This window comes from Notothenia coriiceps, unplaced genomic scaffold, assembly GCF_000735185.1.
Source record: "Notothenia coriiceps isolate Sejong01 unplaced genomic scaffold, NC01 NC01_scaffold00036395, whole genome shotgun sequence".
Lineage (NCBI taxonomy): Eukaryota > Metazoa > Chordata > Actinopteri > Perciformes > Nototheniidae > Notothenia > Notothenia coriiceps.
The window spans coordinates 998,360-1,010,031 of NW_011369096.1; the positions used below are offsets into that span (position 1 = coordinate 998,360).

An 11,672-nucleotide genomic window follows, 5' to 3' on the forward strand; every position below is an offset into this window, starting at 1 on the left:
TTATCTATGACAAGGCATCATATTTTCTAAAGTGATTATATCTTTCTTATGTAATATCCTAAATGTAATACATTTATATTATTAAAAATTACAAAAGCAAATGTCAAGCTCCTCAAACACAGTGTTAGGGTTACTCAGTTACTTTGTGTCAAAGTGTATTTCCTGGAACCTACACCAACCAATAAAGAGCTTACAAAAGATTCTAATATCCCACCTTTATGTCTGTCCTATCTAATAAAGTATCTCAAAGACTCACAGGCCTTTGCCTCACAATATGGTTAATCCCTCAGTGTTGTATTGCAAGGATGTAATGGGACCTTAACGCTTGTAATGCTTGTGCTGCTGCCCCCCTCAGTCCATTTTATTAAGAAGAAACACTCGGATCTCTGCAAAGAAAACTAAAATGTTTTCAAGTGCAGCGACACACTCACCACGATAACATCTCTACATCCTGCTGGATAGTTCCTTGTTTTATATTTTTAAAAGCAATGTTTGTTTGTTCATATTGTGTTTGCTATGCAGGTGTGTCACCTAGAGCCATTTATGTGTGTAGTAGCGAAAGGCATGCACCGTTACGTGTCTGCAATGGTATGTAGGAGGGATAGCGTGCGCATGTGGGCACGAGATGAGAATGATAATGGCCGGTGATTCAGTTCCACGAGGAAGGACGGAAAGAGAAACAGGAAGGTGGAGAAAATGCATGAGAGGGGGGAGATGTGAGCTAGGGTGCTAGAGGCGTCACTCAAAAGCTTCAGGGTTTTAATGTCTGCGCTAGAGAGTGATAAGAACGAGGACGCAGATGGTGGAGAGGACGGATGGAGCAGGAGAGAGAGCAGGCAAATAAGATGGGGCGATCGAGACGGAGTGAAAGAAAGAGGCTGATCGGGCAGAAAATGTTGTCGTCGGCTCCTGAATAGAAAGAGAGGAGAGTACTGTGTGTTTAACACCATCTCTGGACCCAGACGGAGAAGAGAAGAGCGAGGGAGGGAGGGAGGGAGGGAGAGATAGATAGAGACAGGAGGGTGGTAGAGAGAGAAAGATTGGTATCACATGAGAGGAAGGGGAGTAATAGCAAGGTAGGACTAACAGCACTGATAGGGGCGCCAGAGGCAAGGAGGGAGCAATCGAGAGAGGATGAATAGAGTGGTGTGCTGAATAACAGTGGAGGAACAGAAGGAAAAAAACATCAGGGAAAAGAAGAAGACACTGGACTGAAGATGGAAAAGTGAACGTGAAGGAAATAACTCGGATAGTTGAAAACCAAAAGGTGTTTTTCTTCGTAAAAGGAGCTGTAGGTGTTTGGTGTGTGAGCTTCGGCGTGCATTATACAGATGGACACATAACACCTGTTATTCCTGAATGAAGGGGTGTAACAGTTTTCAGCTGGTTGCACTGTCTCTGCAGCATTTTGTCTACCTGCACGGAGTTTGACCTTCCTTAGTCAGCAGGCAGAGTGAGACTGCAGAGAGAAAAAGAGCGAGTAAGAAGGAGAGGTGGAGAGAGGGAGTGTGTTAAAGTGGAGTAGTAGCCGAGGGAGTTGTTGCATTTTGATTAGTGTGCCTGTGCAGCCTGCACTGTCCTCCCGATGTAAGACTGTTTAGTTCTGCCTGGGACTCTATGGAGATACAGACCCCGTTTACCCTCAAACAGCAACCATCTCTGAAGTCCCCGGTCCCACCCAGACTGGACTGAAGTGATTTCCATCTCCTCGACTGGGCCCTGGCTCTTTCTTAAATGTCTCTTTGAATTTTGAATCACACCTCCAACTGTAGTGTTTTTGAATTTCCTCAAAAATGGATACGCCAGGCAACCACCAAGGGTGCCCTGCACGTGCTACCGGTGTAGGAGACTCAAGGTTGGGGGAGGCTAGGATGGGAGAGGGGGTAAGAATGGGGGAAAGAGAGACCCCACTTAGGCTGTCACCTTTCCGTATGCTACGAATGCTGGACTCATGCCGTCCTCCTGGAAGCCGTATTGGTGAGTCTCATCACTGTCATCCTCATTATCAACTTCCTTACATCACATTTAGTTTCCACCATATTGACGACAGAGGCATTTTTATAACTCTATGAGTTTTATAGATTATTATAGAGGTAACATTTTATAATAAATGCTATTGTACATAACTCCTCAGATATGAGACATTATAAAGGCCCATTATAGTTGTATTGTTATGGCTTTAACATATATACTGATTCCACACTGGGACATTACATTCAGATCAAACGCATGTCCTGAGGATTTATTAGATACAAAGACATGGGTTTATGTAAAGTAGATTTCTCTCAGAATCTGCTGATCCTACAACTTTGAAAATGTTATTAATAATAATTTATTCATTTCTAAACATAAATTCCTTTATGTTGCTGGTCTAAAGAATTGACATGCAGTGGGTGGCCCTGGGCAGTGTCTGTTTGGATCTTGAGGGAACACGCAGACTGCAAGAACATCTTTTGAATTTTTTATCTATTTGCTTGTCAGCACAATGGCTGTGGTATCTCTATTCTTGCAGCTCATGCCAAAATCGGAGCGTATGGTGTCTTTTATTCAAAAACTGTTATGACAACCTCTGACCTAAGAGCAAAAAGAAGAAGTTAAATGTTCAGTTCAAAGCTCAGTGTGGGTAATGCATTGGATGTGGACAGTAACTAATACATCTACCAGTACCCTTTTGAAAAACCCACTGAACTCGATGCCCTGCCGAGGGAGGGTTTCTGACGTAAACAAAAGATTTCCATTGCTCTTTGAAGGGTTCAGCTTACACTTACTTTACTTCCTTTAACATTCTGCTCTTTTCAATTTTCTGAGGCACTGCCAACATGTTCCGGAGATGGGCTTCTAGCTAAGTGGAGTTGGAATAGTCCTAAAAGCATCCCACTCAATTTTCCAGGCATGCTAGGGAGTCAGCAACCCGAACTAGGCCAGCTGGGCTCCACATAGGGAGGCAGTGGTAACTCATGACATTTACTGTCTGCCCCTAGTCTGCTGTGGAAATGGAGCAGAAAGAACCTGCATGAGAATGGAAAAGAATGCCCTGTGCGATTAGGAAGTACATGCAAGTGTACTTGTTTGTGTTCTTTTAAGAAAAAAGTGTGTTAGGGAAGCTATTTTGAGAGACAGATCCTCATGCTGTACTTACTAGCATTACATTACATTTAGCTGACGCTTTTATCCAAAGCGAGTAGCGACGAGCAGAACATTATTGTATAATACTTTTTCAAGGCCAAGGTGAAGGAATTTTCCTCCTCTGCCACTCACCTTGACTGATCCACCCGCATCTCCTCCACTGTTTACGCAAACAGGCAAGATCAAGACCTCTCTGAAAGTGAGACAGAACTGTCCCATAATGGCAGTACTGGATACTCCCTGCTCGTGAGCATGTGGTCATATGTGTGCGTCTGTCAGTATGTAGATATCCTGGATCAATTTACCTTTACTCCGGTGTTTGTTTCCTAGAGTTTAATGTTTCACCATCAGGGTTGATTCCTGATAGGAATACCTACTGCTCAGTGTTCTTACCAAGCTATTCTGTATGCATACCGTGTATTCTTGTGTCTGGCTTACAAGGCCACAGGCAGTACATCAGACTTGTGTTTTACTAAGGAGCATATGCTGCTTTCTTCAACAGATAGTTATGGCGATGGACAGGATGTAGGCTGATATAAGCAGATTGGATCTGCACAGGTAGTTCACTGCTTGCAGGCTCAAGAGGCAGGGGACATGTGATTAACCAAACAATATAAGAGCGCTATGACCTTACCACAGTTATTTAAAGTATTTTAAGTGTAATGAAATAAAGTATCATTTGGTAAATGCCATAATAACAGACTTTCGAACATTATACATTTATACTTGTGTTCATTTATTCATTTTTTTACATTTCTAAGTATTTAATTGTGTCCATGAATCCATACATTTCAGCAATACCAAACATATAAGTAGTTAGTAAATAGAAAGCTGTACAATGCCCAAAAGGGACATCCGTAAACCAGTTTGCCTTTCTCTATTCCGAACCTTGACTACATGAGAGAGACACACTCAAATGACCTAGAATTGGCCTCAGGTGGTGTTGCACCACTCTATAGCTGACATTATGATAAATAGCTCTATCTATTTGGCTCTCTATCGCCCAATCTCACGGATGACGTGTCACAATCACTCAAGGGACTTATTTTTCTTCACGCTTATTCCTTTTCTTCTTCTACCCAACACAATCATGCTGCCCTCAATCCCATAATCTTCCTCTATCTGTCACTCTGCCTATGGTGGCTGTTTTAGAATGAAAACATAAGGTAAGATGTTGGAAGCATTTGGGTTGAGCTTTTACATCTGCGGTTCTTCTCATAAAGCAATTTTCTCTACCAAACATAAGGAAACACACACACACACACACACACACACACACACACACACACACACACACACACACACACTGTATGCATTTTCTGTCTGCATCTCTCATTTCCTTCCTCTCCCTTTTGTTCTCGTAACACACACACACAGCTGTGAGAAGCACACCAATCATTGGCTGTTGCCATCATCATTTCCTTATTAAAATCAATGCATTTTGTAGGCTAATATTCACATGCAAGTGGTTCTTTGTAATGATATGTTTTTGTTTACATAGTTATTTATTGACTTTTCTATTTCAGCAAAACATTTACAATTTACAATTAATTGATAATGCAAGTAATTTGTTGCACAATCTCTCCAACTGTTCTCTGTATGGACTTTACTTACGTAAGGCACCTCCTGAAATTGTCTTTCTTCACTTATATTGAGCAATCAGATCTTTCTTACGAGAACTGCCCCCTCTTATTACATTTGTTGACTAACTGGTTGTTTTGGTCTTAGTGGACTAAAGTTTTATTTGCCAGTTAATCCTTTATACATTTGTTTAAGCTATATGACTTATTTCCAAGAAACGTTCAAGTAAGATGGCCCTTTTACATGATTCTTTGTAAGGAAACTCATTTTACAGATGAGTTGATTAAAAACTAGTGTATTGAGACGAGGGCAGGGCAGCTCATACATGCATATACAAACATATACTTCTCATTATTTTACTGTATTCCAGGTACCATCTGTTAGTCAGCTTTTTCTAAGAAAATACGTTTGATTTTCTGTACATGTCAGCTTCAGACTGCTTCTTACTAAATTGCAAAATCCTTGAAATCCGTGGACAGCTCAGCAAAATGTTAGGGCCTGGCCCTGTGCCATGGGTTGGACTGTAACAAACACAGTCATAAATCCAACGGTCTGCTCCAAGGCTGCTCACATGCAGGATGTGCCGAAGCCTCAGGTTGTGTTTTCTCTCCCAGTCACTAAACCATGCCAAGTTTTCTTCCTACTGTTCACGTGTTCTGTCACTGTCCGTCTCAGTCATCCGTTGCTTTTATTTGTCATGTCCCACTAACTTTAGTAGTTGTAGTCAAAAATTTGAATCAGCTGTCCAATTACAAAAGCATGATTCTGTGTCATCAATGTACCAGTTCATTTTTTATATACAAACCGTCTCAAAACAGCTCCTTGAATTAACTAATGTACAAGAAGAAGAAGAGGTATGTAGGTTTTGTTGGGCTTTTGAACGTTTTGTTTCCTACGGAGATGAGCAATTAATAATAACCTAATAGATGAGTAGTAGTAGTGTAGAAACGTTCAATATCAAACATAATGAAAAGATAATCGCCTTGCATTAATCATGCTTTTATACTTTATTAAAAATAAAGGATGATTAACATATTAAGAGATACTAAATACAGACTGTAATGAATAAAAGTCAACAATGGCTGTTCATTAAAATCACATTTTGTAGAAAAATACAATAAAATCAAGCAAACAAATAGTTATCGTAAGCATTCAATAATTTTCTATTTCAAATCACTTGGACACATTGTGTAATTATCGTTATTGATTCTTGTTTAAATATAGTTTTAAAGTAAATGTGTGTGCTACAACTCCTACTGGACGTAATATATATTATTTAGCAAACACGAAAACATACCTTTTGTCGATTATGTTTTTATTCTGAGCACATGTGTACTGTAATGAAAGAAGATTTGGTCTGAAGAGTAACTTTGCAAGACATTATGCAGGTATGAACATACACTTATCTCTGAGAAAACCTGAAAACAGATTTCCCTCTTTTTCTTGCATCCTTGTTTTCTTATCTTTCCATCATTCACCCCCACTTTTACTACCACCCATCACCACTACACACACACACACACACACACACACACACACACACACACACACACACACACACACACACACACACACACACACACACACACACACACACACACACACACACACACACACACACACACACACACACACACACACACACACACACACACACTCACATGCACACATGCCAGCACACAATCTCATTCATGTACACACACATACAAAAAATACACACATGTAGACACTCAAACAAAGAAATAGAACTGCGAATGTGACACACGCGATGTTTAATTGTCAGTGCAGGTAACACACACTTCTGACAAACAAGACAGAGTCATGCTACCAACATAACCACCATGACTAGTCATCAGATTGTCAACACACACACACACACACACACACACACACACACACACACACACACACACACACACACACACACACACACACACACACACACACACACACACTGTATGCACTGTACTTGAGAGTTATCAGGCACCGTACACTGAAACCCAAAGAGAGACCCTTCCCCCACATTTACCCGCACACCATTGATGGAAGTAGTCCTGTCTTGTGCACCGTGACTCATTAATCAGATGGAGTCTAGGGCAAATGGAGGTGTGGGGGGTGGCAGGCAAAGACGGGAAAGCTCTCATTGCATGCAGGGTGATATTGATCTCTGACCTCCTCATCTTACAAATGGTATTTTATACACAATCAGCAAACACCCCTGCATGGCTGGTGGTACAATCCATCATCTTAGCATTGGGACCCTGCTATGGCTTTCTCATACCGGTGAATGAGATATTAGAAAAACAAAAGGCTGTGTCCTCTGATGGGTGCATGGAGATGATTTGAAGAGGAGATAAGGGCTAAAGAGGCATAGTGCCAAAGCAGAATAGCAGTACCAAAGACTAGTGTTGATAAAAAAGACAATAACACATTTCAGACAATAACAGTCTGTTTGTGTCTGTGTGTGTTGTAGGTATCGTCCATGAGAATGTGAAGATGGGATCAGACGGGGAGAGCGACCAGGCCTCTGGGACATCTTCTGACGAGGTCCAGAGTCCAGTCCGGGTCCGGATGAGGAACAACCACCATCGGCGCATCTCTAATGAGGTAATGGAAGGTTTCAGACCATTTCACACACTACTCTTTGGCTTTGTTCGCAAACATTCAATTTAGCTTCAATTTAATGGCTTTATTGGCGTAAACGTTTTTGAAACATTTACATTTTAAAAGTACAAATTGATATTAATTTTGTAATATTGATCAAATACGCCAAAAAGTCAGTAATAGTTGCAATAACGCAATATGAAGTACAATATATAACATCAAAACTGCCTAAATGTTTGGGTGTTTCACTCATTTACATCATACAAACTACAAACTATGGGAATTATTTGCAGAGGACAATACAGTGTGTTTGATGCCAATGTATTTGCCAATATTAGGTTACTGCAGATACAACAGTATTGGTATATACCCCCAACTGATTTAAATGACCTGTATATGTTTTAAGAATATTATATTAAATTCCATAATATTGATGGCAGTATCCCCATCAAAAATGCCAGTATAATTTTGGTTATATGTGATGGCAAGAAGCGGAACATTTCAATACTAACTGTTCTTATTCCTTTCCTGTCCGTGCACTGCATCATGGTAGTTAGCTCTAAGTTACTGCATATCCATTTACAATGATTGATTTTCTACATTTTTCTGTTGTGAAATGTGTATATAGTCAATAAAAAAAACTATTTCAGGGAACCGGACCGGGGTTTTTCGTTTATCTTCTTTAACATGCAGTTAGTCACCTTTTCTATACAAGGGCACCTCTTCTATCTGTGGACAGGTAACATGCTATTTGATGCTTTATTTTGCCACATCCGTGAGTATGTGCCCATGTCCCTGCCAGAGTGTGTGTGTGTTTGTGTGTGTGTGTGTGTGTTTGTGTTTGTGTGTTTGTGTGTCTGTTTAAAGGAGTTGCAGAGCAATGAGTGCAGCAGTATAACGGGAAATGCCTCTGGACACGCAGGCTGCTGCCTCTGACTGCCGAGCACAGTGGAAGGGACTAATTGAGACCATTTTTACCAAAGAGAGTAGGGGGGGAAGCAAATGAGAGGAAATGCAAGGGGTGAGAGAGTCATTATGGAAGTAGGAGTAATTATTGGTATGACAAAGAAAGAGGAGATCCAGAGGAACCGGGCTCATGAGCTGATAAGAGAGAAGAGGGAGAAGGAGAGATGGAGGACAAAATAATGGGGGGTGAGAACCAAAAAACAATGTTTCCTCTCAGCCACCCCCTTCCGTTCACCCCTTCCCCCCATCTGCCTTTCTTCCCTCAGGAATCTGTCTATTCCTCTCTTCTCCACTCATACTCACCCCCTCCTCCTCCCCTCTTTTCTCCTCCTCCTCTGAGCATTTGGATGGCACTCTACCACAATGCCAGCCTCTCTCTCTCTCCCTCTCTCCCTCTTTCTCTGTCAGCGTGTGTGCAGTCATGTGGCAGGTCAGAGACATGCATCGTGGAAAACGCATGTGTGTGAGTGTATAGAAAGACACGTTTAAGGAGGACAATGAGGGAGCTACTAGAGCTGTTTTGCATTGTGAGTATGGGGACACATGTGTTTTTGTGTGGGGTTGTCATTGTCAATTGTTTCCCTTTTTGAAATGGAGTATGCATAATTTACGTTTGTTGTGGTGGAGCCGCTGGCTTTATTATTTGCATGCTTATGAAGAGTATTTGTAGAAAAGCAGAAGAAAATGTGTATTTTTCTGGAGGTAATAAGATGTATTGTGTTTTCTCACTCTATATGGGGTTGCAGTGCTTGCCTTCCATGTATTTCACTCTTTTGTGATCCAAACATTCAGCGGAGCTTACATCCGTGTGAATTACTCAGGGTCAAAGTCCGTAGGTCATTGGTAGTGCATGTGTTCAAGGCTGATTTTTACATAATGATTTTATGAGGTCTGCAGAGCATTGCTTATCATTCCCCATGTGAGTGTATGTCGAAAACTGTGCGGTGTAACCTGGTCCTTTTGGATGATGACTTGTATGTAATACTGCATGTTGGTATGTATGTTAGCCAATGAGCTTAAAGCCATGATAGGCGTAAAATCCCTCTGCCTTTCATCTTCTGGCTTACATACACTTCCTACCCTCCCTCTAACGCTCACATGTAAACACGCATATCGTTTCACACACTTACATCCAGGACACATACCGTGGGGCTGCTGGGACTGGGCCAGCCAGCCCCCGCTGCCATGGAAACAACGTGTGATTGGCACCTTTCCAGCGAACATGTCCTACATGGATAACACGTAGGGCCAATGCATTGTGGGAAAGGTAGCATCACACAAATTGTATTGAAGCCAATGAAGTGAGTGTTATTTTAGTTGATGTAGAGTGGGTAGTTCAGAGGTATTCATGCTACATGTGTTAAGTAAGTATAATCTGTAATTTTACATACAAAAATGGGGTCCCCCCTGTACTACGCAGAAAATGACTCAAAAATGTCAGCAACACTAGGCAGAAGAGAAAATAAATAAAGCGTGCACACTAAAAATATTTATCATCATCATAAAAAGGTATTTTCAGATTAGTTCCAGATGAATTTGGGAGCTTTAGTTTAGAATGTGCTGATATATTTACAATGAGCCTGAAACTTAGTAGTGCCATCACATAGTGGCCTTGCAGTGGGCTTTCCTTTAGTTATATTAGACAGCATTTCATTCACACCATCAGTCATTAGTCATACACAGCAGCAGATGGCACCTGTAGACCAATACTGAGTAATTGAGCTACAGTCACTTGACAAACTCATTGCCAGGAGTGACAGATGGAGAACACTGTTTGTTTTTATGATGCATAAAAGTAAGCCAAGTTATCAAGGCTTTAAGGAGACTTTTGATGCCAGATCATGGTGATCAATTTAGTCAAAGTCATCAGAGATGGACACAAAATATGTTGTCATAATTTCAGATAAATAGAAGTTCATTAATGATGAGTCTGTTTTAATCAAATGTGACTATGTTGCTTCATTCATTTGATTTTCAATAATTCAATAATGTTACAGAAGATACGCAAGATCTGGACGATATTCCAAATAAAATATTTACTGAGCTTGAGTATGTATAATTATAAATGGATGGTTGTTTTCAATGTGTAAGTATGGAAGCCCCTCCTTCATACTTGCCATCACGGTCATAAGGTTACAGGTATCAATTTAGGGAAAAGCAATGATTGTTGAATTCTGAACCTATTATTTGTGATTTATGTTTATAACTTATTTTCTTTGTCCCCCCTCCCATCTCTATGTTTCAGGACATCAACAAGCGCTTATCTCTCCCAGCTGATATCAGGCTACCGGAGGGCTACTTGGAGAAGTTTGCCATGAACAGCCCCCCCTTTGACAAACCCATGAGCCGCAGGCTACGGCGTGCTTCATTGGTAAGTGCTCATTTTGTCTGTGTGTATATTTGCATTTGGGTATACATTTGCAAAGCAGCTGAAACTGGTGTCAATCAGCTAATGCGTTGGTTGCTACTTAGCATCTCCATGTGTAGTCTTTGGAGTACTGCATGCTGGTGCTTCTCTTTTACTGCTGCTTTGTTTTGGAACAAAAGTAATGTGTTTCAAAGCCATTGTGCACAACTAAAATGGAAGGCCATTATACCCTCTGACACACTGGAAACTCACAAACATAGACGCATTTCAAACCCTTTTGTTACTTGTTGCTATATAGCTTACAATGGCTCAGTAGGCAGTATTATGTATCCAGAACAAGAGCATTATGTGTATGAATCTGGGGGTGGGAGAGAGGAGAGGAGGGACTACTGGATAGATAGAAAGGGGGAGGATTGGTAGGAATAGGCAGTTATTCATGAATATCCAGTATGTCATTTAAAACGCCTTTGTACATCTGCTGTTTGAATTTAATTTAGTCACATATTCCACATTAGTCTTTTGCTCTGCCTCCGGGCTGACGGGGACGGAAGCATTGTGTTTAATTTTGTCCCTACATCTATCTGGTAAGAATTTAGATTTTCTTCAAATTGGCACAAACATCCCCTTGCACTGTAGGATTATCTTATTAGACTTTGGTGATCAAAGGTCAAGTTCACCGTGACCGCACATTCCTCCCATTCTTGTAAAAGGGTATGTATCGGGAGCACTCTGATGGTATTTCTTTGAATTACGCTAAACACACCCACCTTACCTTAACTGTTTTTGACCATACATACATATAGGATAATACAATGATGTAATGACATTTTGGATAGACATGGATATAAACGTAACATGCATCAGTGGGCGGAGGTATTCAATTGCAAGGCTGATTTTATGTTTCTCTTTTTTGGTTCCAATGCACTCCTCTTACATCCTTCTGCCCTTTTTTTTAACGATCTGCCTTACTGTTATTTTAAATCATGTTTACCAAAAGCATTGGTGTACTGTGGGAAAGCATAAAGGA

General features: G+C 40.8%; 1 protein-coding gene across 1 annotated transcript in view; it reads left to right on the plus strand.

Annotated features, from left to right (window-relative positions):
- The window catches only part of LOC104963631 (uncharacterized), a 51,061-nt gene that overhangs the window by 15,487 nt on the left and 23,902 nt on the right, over nucleotides 1–11,672 (plus strand). The window contains exons 5-6 of the mRNA XM_010792242.1: nucleotides 7,181–7,314; nucleotides 10,523–10,667. Of these exons, the coding sequence (XP_010790544.1) occupies nucleotides 7,181–7,314; nucleotides 10,523–10,667 (279 nt within the window). The remainder of the gene's footprint in view (nucleotides 1–7,180; nucleotides 7,315–10,522; nucleotides 10,668–11,672) is intronic.